Below are 13,678 nucleotides of genomic sequence, written 5' to 3'. Positions count from 1 at the left end.
GGGTGTGGTCAGGTGATCCGGCGGCCGCCCAAGATGGCGTCGGGTCCGCGGCGGCTGAGGAGGGGGAGCCGCTGGTAGCGGGAGGTGGCGGCGGCGGCGGCGCTCCTGGCGCTCGGCTGCCCGCGCCCCTCGGGCCTCGGGCGTGCGGCGAGGAGGGCTATGAGCGTTCTGGGCCGCGTCTCTAGCGCTCGCTGAAGGCGCAGCCTGCCCGGCCATGGCTCTGAGGGAGCTGAAAGTTTGTCTGTTGGGGGTGAGTGCTCTGCGCGGGGTACGGCGGCGGGAGGGAGGCGGCCGTCCGTCCGCCCCAGGCCTTTCGCTGCGGAGGTCGCCGGGCACGGCCTTCTCGTGGCTCGGAGTGCTGGGCCCTGCCGTGGTGAGCGCTGGGCCGCGGCCCCGCTGGGGCTGGTCCCGGTCCCGGCTGTCCGGCCCCGGCGACGCAGGGTGGGAAGCCGTGCTCTGAGGGACGGGGCTTACGGGGAGATGCTGCGGCTTTATTGCGGAGTTATCGTCTGAAAAGCAGCGGAGAGGAGGCACGGGAGGCGCGGGCAGCCGGTGGGTGCTTCCCGGTTCCTTGCACGCTGGATCGGACGTGGAGGTCATAAATATCCCAAATCAAACTTGAAAGAGAGGGAGGGAAGCAGAATTTTATTTTCTGCGGTATATTTAGCTTTTGAAAGTGCTTTAAGCATAACAGTAAGGGAGGAAGAGACTTGGAGCAAAGTGACGTCGGAGTTTCAGAATCTTCAGAAGAAGCCGAGCGCTGCCGTCCTGAGGGTCTGTGCCTGGGCTCTGCTGCGGAGCCGCTGTGGGAAGAGGTGGAGTGCCCGGCACCTCTGTCCTGTGCTGGGTAGATCACAGGCAGGCTTGTCATGGCTCACAGATGGCCCCACTGCCCTTCAGAGAGACAGCTGTGTGTTTCTGTGCTTGCTGTGATACGAAACAACCTGGGGCAATGCAGAGCTCCTTTCTGCTCAGTGTTCACCCTGTCCTGTGTTTCCTCTTCTAAGAAGAGGAGAGGAAGCACCTAAGAAAACTGATTCCTGAACTCCAGGAGCCAGGAGCTGTGTCTGCTTTTCTCTTTAAATATTTGCTTTGTTCGTTGAGATTGCAAATATTATAAAGTATAAAACCAAGGTCATACATCGTCACTGAGAGGAGGGCAATTTGAAAAGATGCATGAGTGGTGTAAAACTTCATTTTCAGTGAAGTGCTTATGCCTCTGTTTGTTTATTTCCTTAATACTTCCTTGATCCTGGAGATATAAAGCAAAAAGCTTGTTGTTACCTGCCTGGTTAAATGGCAATTCAGAGTGTCCAGCTGCTATTGGGAATGGCTTTCGTGCTGATAGCGTATCATTTCACTCCTAGAGATATGCCTGCTATTACTTATTTTTTTAACAATCTAGTTGATGGTACAAATACAAATGTGACCTGAAATTTTTATGTGACATTTCCTCTTCCATTTACAACCCTGTAAAGTTGTATTTGAAGCATGTCTCAGGTGTGTCATAGAAGACATCTCAGGCCTTTCATTAAGCAGGGTGGGACAGCATTAGTCAGACGTGGAAATGTGTGTGTCACATTTGTATAATTTCATACGCTCAATTGGCTGACGAAGGTGGAGTACCAAATTCAGTTTCTGTACACGCTATTAAATGTGGAATGTCTTTCCCTGCTCTAGTTCATACGTGGTTTGTGTACAGCTTTAGGGGGCTGAGGGAAGGTGGAATGACTGATAATAAGAAGGGAATACAGATCTTTATACTCCTTGGTAACAACTTTGTTTAGGAAGTTATAACTTATGAGAGAGACTTTTCATTTTTCTAGTTAACAAATAAAATAAAACCTGAAATATTTCTGAATCTCTAACTTCCTTGAGATTCTCTGCAGGAATGTGTTATTCCTACAAAATATATTGCAAGGTGAGAGGGCAAAAAATTGTTTACAGCAAGTAGTAACTCTTTCATTTTTCTGTTCTTTTTTTAGGACACTGGTGTGGGCAAATCAAGTATCGTGTGGAGATTTGTGGAAGATAGCTTTGATCCCAACATCAACCCAACAATAGGGTAAGAAACTAAATAAAGTAAACGAAGTTTTCATTTGTAAGTTCTGGACCCATAATGTGTTGCTAATGTCAGCTAATAAAATTCTGTTAGGAGTATTCTATTTTAGGTGCTTCTGTTAAGTGAACAATACGCGTTTCTCATGCACTATTCTTAAATTTCAAAGTCTGATTATAATGCAGTTGTGACCTTTTTTTTTTAAAAAACTTTTTGAGTCAATTACAATATCAAGTCTCCTAGGCTTTTGCAGGTGTTAATATATTAAATCAGGTAGTAGTTCTTTTCATTAATTCAGTCTAATGTTATACATTGATATGTTATACCTATTCTCTTAAGTAACTGAAGACATTGCTAGTGCAACTGGTCTCACAGCTAAGGATTTTTTTAAAGGTAAGCCTTGGAGGAGCAATGTTACTGAGCTCAAATCTTCAAATTGATAAGAGGGAGGACATCAGGAATTGCTGGAGTAGTTGGAAGTTTTTCTGATTATTTCTTTTGCTGTTTTTTTTTACTTTCAAAATGTCTTATGAGCTGCTCTGCTCATAAGCAATTCTCTGCTTACAGGAGGACATGACTTGATGCTGAGAAGTGTGGGGGGCAATGCATCTTCCTGTCTCAGGTGCCACACAGCCTCTACTACAGCTTTGCTCAAACAGATTCTGCTGATTAAATGTCAGCTACATCCTGTCCTTCTAAAAATGTGGTTTACTTGATCTGTCTTTCTCTCTTCCACTCTCTTCCCTTCTGCTCCTCTCTTCCTGTTTTTTCAGTGTAAATACTGGTATCAAACTGCAAGATGTTGTGTAGAAATTATGTTTTTATTTTAATTTTCCTGTTATAACAAAGGTAGCCCTTAAGATAGATTGCTAGATTATTTTGTTATGACTTCAATGATTGAACATTCTTAGCTCTCAGCTAAGATAGTGTTCTTTTTCAGAAGACAGTGAAACTGCTGCGGGGCTAGTAGCTGTAGAGCTGTTTGCTTAAGCTGGGGGCCAGTCTGTTCTAAACATTTAAGTTTAGCGTGTGCAGAAAGTTAAGACCTACTGCTCACAGTGGTATCAACTGCAAGCAAAACTTGTTGAGGCACTACTGAAAGGTCAATTTACTGTTTGTATTACCTGAGGTTTTTTTGAGAAATTAGTCAGTCGCCTGTCTTCATTCCTAACTGTCCAGATACTTGAAAAAATAAAAATAAAAACATTTTCTTTTTTTATAGTTTTATTCTGTTAAATAGCTGGCTACTATGGGTAGTATTTACAGAGGCCCAAAGCTGACAGTCATGCTTGTGCATGCTGATCCTGTTCATTTGGATGTTGTGGTTTTTTCATTGTTTTTGATTTAAATAATAATAATAAATCTACTTAACTAGTAGGTGTCCAGGTGTGGTAACAGAATCTTAGGGTCTGTGAAGGTGGGGAGTACTTATCTATTTTTGTGGGATGCTCTGTTATATAGTTAGATGTGTGTGACCACACATTTAAATTGCCTGAGTTAAACCTTGCAGTAACCTAGTATGGATTTGCATTCTCCTCAATTTGTCTCTCAGATTATTAATTCTAGAAAAAATGAATGTGATGGCTTAGGCTCCATGTATCCACAAGACTGTGTAAAGCTGCAGAGCAAAGATCTGTGTGATCTGTGATACTTCTGTTGTGACAGTGCAGAATTTTCTACATTCTGGAGAAAACTCAGGAGAGTGTTTTTCGTTGATTGATTAGTTTTGTTTTGCTTCTCCTGAAGAGAAGGGCTGAGAATACATTGTGTACTTTTGGATGGTGCTCACCATTGTGGTAGTGAGGATGCTTTGCAGGATGTTGTTTGTTTTCATTCATTTAGTGACTGTCATGGGATTGCCATGGTTTTTTGAAGTGACAGACTAGAAATTCGCATCTTTTGGCAATCTTGATAAATTAAATGGTCCGAGGACTTGGTATTTTAGTACTTTGCAATAGTAGTGTAATTGGTCAAAACTTTCCATCTGCCGGACTATGTGAAGTTGCAAAAATGGTTTTGCTTATTGGATCTTTTGCTAGACCATGCTTTTATTTCCTGTTTGAGACCAGGAGGTAGAAAGAATAAAGTGAGGACTAGAGGGGAGTTTTAGAGCATCTTACTAAGCTCAAGGTGAGAACCAAAACTTTATTTCCTCCTGGGTATTTGAGTGCATGAGATATGATCTTATGTTTCCTGTCCTGTTTCCACTCTTCTAAGAATAAGTGAGCAATCATACTTGACCATGATTAGTTCATGCTTCAAATTTGAACGTGGGCAGCCTGTAGAAACCCTGTTAGAATGTTGGAACCTCTGTGCTGTCAGTGCTGTGGGCACTTAATACTGCTGCTGCAGAATCTCGTGTCTTTCTTTGTATCGTTACATAGGCACTCTGAAGGAATATAATACAGGTTTCAGGTTCATCATGTAGCTACGGTGTGTGCTGGCAGAAGCAGCTAAGAAATTTGGAGGAATCCTGCCAGTTTTCTTAGAACAAGTCAAGGATAACTCTGGTTTGGATGCTCCCAGAGCAGTTTGTCTTTGAGTTGCACTCACCTGCTCATGCACTCTTGCTTGCTCCTGTCATGCTTCTCAAAGAATTTCAGGTGGAGTTGAGCCTCTATAGTCAGCTGCCATTTGGGGTGTTTAATTGTGATGTGAATTACAGCCATTCAATTCAAATTGAAGGTACTGGTATGGTTTGGTTTGTAGAACCGGAGAAGTTGTCAGTGAGAGTCTAATTTAGGAAGTAATGCTTAATTTCCAGCAGTCTTAAAGAATCTGAAGTCTTTTGCACTTTTCAACAGATGTTTCTATCATTTTCTTTACCTTTACTCGTTGCTTAAATACATCTAGCTTATTGCATTTAAATAAATTGTTGTTAGATCCTTTCTTTGTAGGGATGCTGTAATCTTATATTCAGCTTCTTAAAAGAGCAATGAACTTTGGACAGTGACATGCTATTTGGCAAACTATCTGAGCTTAAGGAATGGGGAGAAGGCTACCTCATATTAAACAGATCAAGTAAAACACAGTAGTGTTTTAAAATGTTACTGTAATACACTGGAAGTTGAGAGGGCAGGGGTATTTGAAGCAGAGGTTTTCGTTTGTCTTCTAGATCTGCAAGAGCCTCTTCAGGCTGAAATATATAATGACAGGTTATGGGAGCAGTACAGAGTGGAGACAGCGAGTGAGTTACTGTTGATGTCTGTCCCTTTAACACCTACAAATGGCAATAAGACTCTCCTGTGCTGTACTCCCACGTGTGGAATGATGAAGAATTCATTTGAATTTCAGTACTGAGATGTTAAAGAAAAAGGAAAAAAAGCTGATGCCAAGGGTGAGGCTTTGATCTCTTACCCTCCAAAAGCATCCTGTACACATTTAGATAATTCATGGTAACAATTCCTCCTTTTAAGAAAAGTGTTGTTGAGAAAGCTGACCTTTCTGACTTTTTTTTTGTCATCATACGTTCTTTATTTTTATCAAAAGGCTTACAGCCTGCATCCTTGTTTCTCCTGGTCTGTTACTTGAACTTCATCCTTTGAATAGAGCCCTTTGCCTTAGTTCCAACATTTATAAATGAAAATTTTAATTAGTTATGTCTAGAGAAGAAAAGCAATTTAACTGAAATAGAAACCTGTTCAACAGTTCATTCTGGTAGTGTTCTAAGATGACACATTTTGGCATGTTTTCCAGAGCCTCATTCATGACCAAGACTGTACAGTATCAAAATGAGCTGCATAAATTCCTAATTTGGGATACAGCTGGACAGGAACGGGTGAGTAGCATCAAATATCTTTCATCTCGTCTGCAAATACAGTTCTGGTTAGAGTCTGGATGTTTTGCAACACTACCCCTGAAAGTCACAGTGTGATCTGGTTTTATGAACATCTTTGAGAGCGGTTGTTTCTGTGCGTGTTTCTATCAAGGTAGGGGTGATGGAAATACATTTATATTTTTCATTATTGGTATCATGACTAAAGAACAAAGTTAAGGATGATTATCTAAAAGCAACTTTGAAAACAAAAGATTGGAATTGGATTCTGTGAAAGAAAGTGGTATTTTAAGAGAAAACAAGTTGAGTTTTAAATGTCCAACTCCAATTTTTACAAGCAGTACAACTGCTAACACAAGAATTAAAGTGAAATAAACAATCTTGTTTCACTGCACAAGTAAGGCCCTGGTTCTGTAAAAATATACAGCTAACACATTCTATTAGTTGAAGTATTCAGAATGACTGACATGTCTAAGGTTATAAAGGTGGTTGTGGGATGTGGATTTAGGTGATCAAAAGTTATTTTGAACAATGTTTTGGATGAGAACTCATCGATTTGTAGACCGTCTTCTCAGAATTGATAGTTTTAGAAGCTATATCAGGAAATGTATTTTGAAATTCAAATTTCTTGAAATTGTAGTACCTATGTTAACAGTGCTGATTCTTACGGTTCAAATTCTACTGACACTGTCAATTACTCATGATGAATTTACCTGAGATGTGAGCTAACTACACCAAAGATAGACACCAGACTTTTCCCTCTGAGGAGTCCATTTGGTCAGGTTGGGTTATTACCTTAGGATAGTAACCAGCAAATGCAGCTGTACCATTTTCAGGATTCACTCAAGAAGGAGTGAGCCTGTTTTAGGTCACCAAGCTATAAAGGGGGAGGAAAAAAAAATAATAATCTTGTAAAGGCTCAGTTATTCTTGTGCGGTTGCTTGACCTTCTGGAGTCCTGGTGGAGCTGACTTGCTGCCTTTTAGGGCGGTAACAGCCCTGATGTCTAGAAAGTCACTCTAGTATATTTGTATTGTATTCAGAACTCTAGATTCTGAATGATCTCCTCGCAGCAGCATGATACAAAGCCAACTTTCGTCATCAGGGATGTGTCCCAGGGATATGTCATACATATACATGTTAGCAGAAGCGTCCCAGTCCTTCTATTTGCAGAAGTCAGTCAGCATTTACTGTTAATAGTTTGCCTTATGTGAACATCATAGCTCCTTCTGAATTGGTAGTGTTTGAATGTGAGTCTTCTGAGCAGTAAAATATAACTTTTGTGAGAGTGCTACTCTTAAACAGAAAGCTTGACAAACCTGCCTGCAACAACTTGGCAGGAAGCGCCCGTTACGTATTAGCATTCCATCCTGTTTGGCTTCAGCATGCTACAATCTGAGGAAGCTATCTGTACATGACTAGTACGTTCCGTGTCTTTCTGTTTTTAGACTGAGTGACATCTCTTTAATTTTCTTCTAGTCAAGTTGCGTGGTGTTTTTGTTGCTGGTTTTTTTTGTTTGTTTTTTAATCAAAAAAGGAAGGATGACTTAGCTGGCCCCTGACCCGAGATCTGTGATATCTTTAAAGCCTATATTCCACACCTGAAGGAAATCAGTGTGGGACCCATGTATTTCCAAGGAAGCCAGTACTGTCACTTACTGCTAGTCACAGCTGATCTGTGTACATGCCTTGTGCTGAAATCTGCTGCATGGTTTTCTGGCTGTGCAACACATCTGACAGTGTATTGTGGAAAGAATCCCGTTTGTGGTGGTCTGGAACACCAAGAATGTCCAAACCATTCGTGGAATTGCAATCTCTAAGAAGTTATGATACTAAAAAACACAATTCCTAGTCCTGGCTTTTGGAGGAGTGCATGCTTTTTTCTACTCATAAAGCCATCAGCAAACTAAATGGGGCAGCCCCTTGTTCGAAATGGTTTCAGGGAGTGGCAAACTATCATTGCTCTGCGCTGGAGATGTGCACTAATTCTCCAGGCATACAGCTACACGTGTGTGCTGAATTTGTTCTCTCATTTCTTCTGCACTGAGCAAAGTTGGTAGAAGACTATTTAAAGGAGTTAGGATTCTTGTGCTCCTATCTAACAACTGTAGAAATTACATTATGTCAGTTCTGTCAAAATGCTGATCAGTCTGGATGGCAAGCTCAAGTCTTTGAAAAAAACAGCAGAAGGAAAATTTAGTGTTTCTGGTAACATCTGTTTCGTTAATGTATTTTATCTGCTGACTGCTCTTAAGTGGAAAAATGTATCTAAGTGTTGGCAGGCAGGAAATGAGAGTACTACAAAATCAGCAAGTGAAAGCTGGTTTGTTCCCAATGTAAATAGTCAAATAATCAAAAAGCCAAGTTGCAAACAGTCCAAGTGGTGGTTTACCAAATATGTTTCCCTTTACATTTTAGTATTTGTGGAGGGGAGAGATTATGCCCCAATGTGAACTGAATGTCTCCCTGTGTTTCCCTTTCCCACTATTAAATATTTTTCTATTCTGAACTTTGTGTTCAAAACCCTGTTTTCAAAACAGAATTTGAGAGCCAAATGTAAATGGTCTGGAATTCACCTTTATACCAAAACTTTTATGATTTATAATGTTGCTCTCAGTTGAACTGTACTAAGCAAAAGGAAATTGATATTTTATAAGAACCAAATAGGCCTTTATGAAGATCTGTGTTCTATTCATGATTTTTTTTTTCCTTGCTAGCAAGATGCATAGAAGACCAGAGTTGCATATGTTTACATCAAAACAACACGTGTAGCTTATTCTGCTTCAGTGAGAGTTTTGTTTCATAGAGTAGTTGTCTGGTTCTTTTTTTAATAAGCAGAATATCACATTGGTTTTTAGGAAATTGAGGAAATACATTCAATCACATATCCCCCCCCTTCTTGTTTTTTCTTGCCATGATGGATTCATAACATTCTGTCTTTGTGAAGGTACAGACCCGGTTTATACCCTGCAAACTTACAGCCAGCCAAATATATCTTATGTGGATTTAATTTTGAATATTGCAATAAAATTATTGTAGGCTTTTATTATCCAAAATGTTCCTTCACGTCTATTTGCAGTGGATCGCACAGCTTTGGGTTTTTGCCGTTTTTAGTTCTAAATGTGCTTCAAGTTTTTGAGCTTTGATGAAAAACTTGAGCGAAATCCCTAAAGCCTTAAGTTAGAAATGCTCTTTTCTTCTTAATCTAGCTTTTAATGAGAGGCATAACTTAACCACTTTTCAGCAAGGCTGGAGATTGACGCTATCCTCTGAACATTTCAGATCAGCAGTGATAGATGCTAGCTTTCTTAAATTACTTTTTGTCCAAAAGCACTAGCAAGAATAAAAGAGTTCAATTTTGACTTCATTCCCCTTAGTCTTTAAAGCTGAGTGTATATCCTGTGGGTTTGTCTATTTATAACTGGCCTATTAAAGGAGAGATTTTAGTTTAGTCAACATCAAGTTAGGCTGCTTGATTTTTATGGTAGATGTGCTGCTGATCCCCAAACTATTTATTGGTTGGCCTTCATATAATAATACTTCTATGGAATTTTACATATTCTGTTGTGCTGGTTCTCTGCAAAGAAAAGCTTTATGCTAATGATAAATTTAAAAATAATTTTCTCTTATTTTAATATTAATAAGCAAATTCTGGAGGTCAGTGAAAAATCAGATTCATAATATGTTCTTTTTTCTCCTAGTTTCGTGCTTTAGCCCCAATGTACTATAGAGGGTCAGCAGCTGCCATTATAGTCTATGACATCACAAAAGAGGTAAGAAATTTGATTTGTTTTCTTTAACTCATCATTACCAATTCTCTTTTCCATATTGTGAACCACTTCTGATTCTTAATTCATTCTGTTTTTCTTCCACATCAGGAAACTTTCTCAACATTAAAGAATTGGGTTAAAGAGCTTCGACAGCACGGACCTCCAAACATTGTTGTAGCTATTGCAGGAAATAAATGTGATCTTAATGACGTAAGGTAAATAACTGTTGACAGTTTGGAGCCTTCATTTCAGGAGATAAGCTCATAGTGCTAAATACTTTTAAGATTTCAAAGCCCGTAAAAGATTTAGAACAATTTAAGCTTTTTTTTTTTTTGCACTGCCATTATAGTTTCACAAGGAGACTGAGCCACTTCTACTGCCAGCAAGTTTGATTATAGTCTACCTTTGTTTTTCTTGCCCACATCCTCTTTGTTGGTGTGAGTACCTGTGTGATTCGGCACTAAATCAGGCTGCAAAATTGACCTAGATTAAAACTAACCAATTTAAAAAAGGAAAACTTACCCTTGTGTATTTATCTTGCTCACAACATGATAACTTGCTAGCATGCCAGAGGAGGGGTAGCAGGGTTAGGAATGAGCAGTTTACAGGGAGACAGGATTACCTCTTCTGGTGGCAGTGCCAAGTTACACAAGCTTAAAACTGCCTATGAAACTACAGCGTAATACAAGCTGTTTACCTGCTTTTATAAGAAGTACTCCTGTCAATCTGTAGCACCTCATTTTGTTATGAAAAACATCGAGCCTGTTGGAAAGCATTGTGTAGGTTTTTCTGACTTGCTTGTTCAGGTGCCTTCCCTCGCTCCTTAAGCGTTAGGGTGGAATTGGCTGTGGTTGAATGTTTGCAGGGAGTGGGAACAGGTTTTTAAGAAACTTTATGGACAGGCAAAGTTTCAAGCAGGCATGTATTAAAAACAAAAGAAGCCCTTTATTATTCATATCCTGGTTAAATAAGCCAGAATTCAGAACGAAGGTGTGTGCAAAGTCCTTGTTTTCAGCTTTCATTGGAAAAGGTACTGCAGCTGCTGTCTCGAGGGAGACAGATGGTTATGTGTTTAAAGAACCACTGCAAAGTTGGTATAGTTTTACAAATCATTCCTATATTTTAGTTACCTAGTGTGCTCTAATAACTTTTGTCAGAAATAGCATGTCCCTTGGAGTGAATATGGAATAAAGCTATTTATGTGCCAGCTGTAAGGCATGCAATATTAAGTCTTACACTTATGCTTATTTCTTGGTACTTTGGTGGAATTGTAAATCATGTAAACGTTGCTATTGAAGCAATAAGTAAGATTCCTCATGATGAGTAAGATTCCTCTCCTTGTGAGAGGCAGTATTTGAGACATTGACATAAATTCTGTGGTTTTGTGTCTTGATGTCCTAAGTCTATTGTTACTGAAAGTAGTGATGTGTTTTAGAAACATTATATAAAGCCACGTAGGGCATAGTCTTCTCTTTACTTGTTGGGGTTTGGTTTGTTTTTTTTCTGTTGTTGAAGGAAATACTGCATTAGCAACTTGCCTGCTTAAGAGTGTAAAATATTTCTTCACTTCTTGGCTCTGTAGTTGCGTGCACAGTCTAAGTAAGTTCCTGTTCACAGCTATGTCTTCACTGCTTCATGTAAACTAAATGCTGTACTAATGATCTGTGCAGCATTGAGAGATGCCTGGTTTTCTGAGCAGCTGTAGGAAATCACTGGATTAGGGGAATGAATACTAAGGTCTTTTCAATGCGTCTAAAACTTGTATGTGCGGAAAAAATAAACGGCTCTCAATGATTGATTGCAGACTTGCACTTAGAGTAGTCAAGAAAGAAACTCTGTTGTCATGTCAGATGGGTTGAGGCCTTGTTTAGTTTGATTACGCTTTAGTGATGCTCCTGCCTCTAAGTAAGGAGACAGCACAGAGTGAAAAATGAGTATCAATTTCAGGACGAGGGAACAGGTCGATGCAAAACAGGTAATACAAAATACTCATTAAACAAGACACTTAAAAGCTTAATCAGTCCCTTAAAGTTCTGAATTATGTATCTTTTCTACATTCGGTTCTTTCTTTGCTTCTTTTCAGAGAAGTCATGGAAAAAGATGCTAAAGACTATGCAGATTCCATTCATGCAATATTTGTAGAGACAAGTGCGAAAAATGCAATAAACATTAATGAACTCTTTATAGAAATTAGTAAGTATTTAAACAGGTAATGTTTTTTTCTTCTGAAAGAAGCTCGAGTAGAAATTTGATACTGTGTTAGTTTTTTGTGCTATTTAGGCAACAGTATGCTGATCTAAATGTGTTACAACCAAATATGAATACTAACTGCAAAATGAGCTGCATACATTTTTCATCGTTTAATGACTTCTGAAGATTGCGTGTAGGAATTTTACATGTACTCTTGTGCTGCTGGATGAATAGCAGCCAGTGTCATCTTACTTTATCTGTTATTGAATGATTCAGTTAGTACTTCCAAGGTTATGGAAGGGACCGTAAATGGTGTGGGGAATATCTGAACTACATACAGCTGAGAAATTGAATTTAATTCTCAGTCTTAGTGCTTGTACTTAGTCCAGAATAATGCATTTTCAAAAACATAACAATTGAAAGTAGTAGATTACTGCCTGAGAAATAGCACCTAGCGTGTGGATTTTCCACCAGTACTTCTGTGATTTCTCATTTTTCAATTAAATGGCAAATCTTTTCTGTCTCATTCATGACAGGGAGTGATGGCAAGTGCCTTTTTTTTTTTTTCCCATGTGTGAATAAAAAACAGACAGTATTCCTAAGTGAACACATTATTTGTAGGATATATTTCAGGCAGCAGCACCAGGATACAGATATCGGCATGTTTCTCAAATAAAAACAGACGTTCCTTGTTCTTGTAAGCAGTTCAATGTATTGAAGCTGATATCAAAAGTATGTGCTGTATATATACTTCATGGTTTACTGACTTAATAGTTGTCCTCTAACTCTAAAAATTTATGTTGAGTAAGCTATGGAATAATTTCTTAAATCCCTCTCAAAAAGAATGCTCAGCCAGGAACGGTCGGCTTCAAACGCTTACTGGGTGACTAAAGCAGCTATTCTTAGAAGCATTTTGGTGCTAAGCCTCATGCAGGTGGTCTGCTGGGAAAGTACAGATCAAGAGCAGAGAGATTCCAGAAGGTATTGCATCCTGCAGAGCATATTCTCTGGGTGCTTCTATACTTAAGATTTCTAAGACAAGGTTAGCCTGAAGTGTAAAGTTAGCTTAACGCCGCCTCTGCTTTTTTTTGTGTGTGTTAGAACAGACACAGTATAGGCTGTTAACTGCCATTCTTCTGTTATGCATTAATGACATATGACCTGACATACACTGAATGAATGGAATTAGTTTCAAATATGTTTCCCATAAATGTCTTTTTCTGCCTCCTTGTAGGTCGTAGAATTCCATCAACTGACACCAACCCCCCGTCTAGTGGTAAGGGCTTCAAACTAAGAAGACAGCCGTCGGTGACAAAGCGCAGCTGCTGCTGACTGATCCATTTGAAAATCAGACTTGTTTATACAGTAGGTGGTCTTGGAAGTTAATAGTTCACGTTGGATTTATATTATCAGGCTTAGATCTCTATCTGCTGGTGTTCATATGCCCACGGTCCAATAAAAATGGACCAGTTCATCTGACATCTGTATGCTCGCAGAAAAGACTGCCATCGTACGTCAGCCTGTTTACTTACAAAAAGTTGTAGTATCTCTTGCATTCAAAGGGAATCCATCACTTCTTTGGCCTTGCTTGAAAGGAAGTTGACAATGGGTGGATGAACTGAAATGAAATGTTTAGTAGTTTTGTAATCAAGATTGTGTGTTCTTGTAAAAAGGGAAACGAGCACTTTTGTGGGACTTGGGGGTGGGTGGAAGGAGTCTGGAATTTGAAGGTTAGTGAGATGTCGTTTCTTCCTTTTCTTCAGTGAGCCTTATTTGAAATTTAAGTGTAGCTAATCCAAAGTACAGTGGGACAGTTGGTTTTGAGGTGGCTACAGAATAAGCAAATGAAGGCAGGTAACAGTCAAATCAGTCCGTCCACTCCCCA

At 39.6% G+C, this 13,678-nt stretch overlaps 1 protein-coding gene across 2 annotated transcripts; it reads left to right on the top strand.

The window, feature by feature from the left end:
* RAB22A (RAB22A, member RAS oncogene family) lies at positions 3-13,444 on the top strand. Of its 2 annotated transcripts, XM_021416283.1 has the most exons (8): positions 236-250; positions 1,986-2,065; positions 2,627-2,681; positions 5,756-5,837; positions 9,535-9,606; positions 9,712-9,818; positions 11,687-11,796; positions 13,028-13,444. In XM_021416283.1, exons 3-8 carry the CDS (start codon positions 2,641-2,643, stop codon positions 13,123-13,125), a joined length of 510 nt encoding a protein of 169 aa, XP_021271958.1. In that variant the 5' UTR covers positions 236-250; positions 1,986-2,065; positions 2,627-2,640; the 3' UTR covers positions 13,126-13,444. The 2 variants fall into 2 exon arrangements, with proteins under 2 accessions (XP_021271957.1, XP_021271958.1); XM_021416282.1 differs by lacking the exon at positions 2,627-2,681 and having other exon boundaries at positions 3-250.

This window comes from Numida meleagris, chromosome 19, assembly GCF_002078875.1.
Source record: "Numida meleagris isolate 19003 breed g44 Domestic line chromosome 19, NumMel1.0, whole genome shotgun sequence".
Lineage (NCBI taxonomy): Eukaryota > Metazoa > Chordata > Aves > Galliformes > Numididae > Numida > Numida meleagris.
The sequence above is the reverse complement of the archived record's forward strand: the minus strand, read 5'-3'. Positions and strand labels throughout refer to the sequence as shown.

Bases quoted from the DNA above. Each gene is read 5' to 3' on its own strand.
- RAB22A (XM_021416282.1), top strand. From the start codon at position 215: ATGGCTCTGAGGGAGCTGAAAGTTTGTCTGTTGGGG. The intron at 251-1,985 runs GTGAGTGCTCTG...TTCTTTTTTTAG, and splicing joins TGAAAGTTTGTCTGTTGGGG to GACACTGGTGTGGGCAAATC. The intron at 5,838-9,534 runs GTGAGTAGCATC...TTTTTCTCCTAG, and splicing joins ATACAGCTGGACAGGAACGG to TTTCGTGCTTTAGCCCCAAT.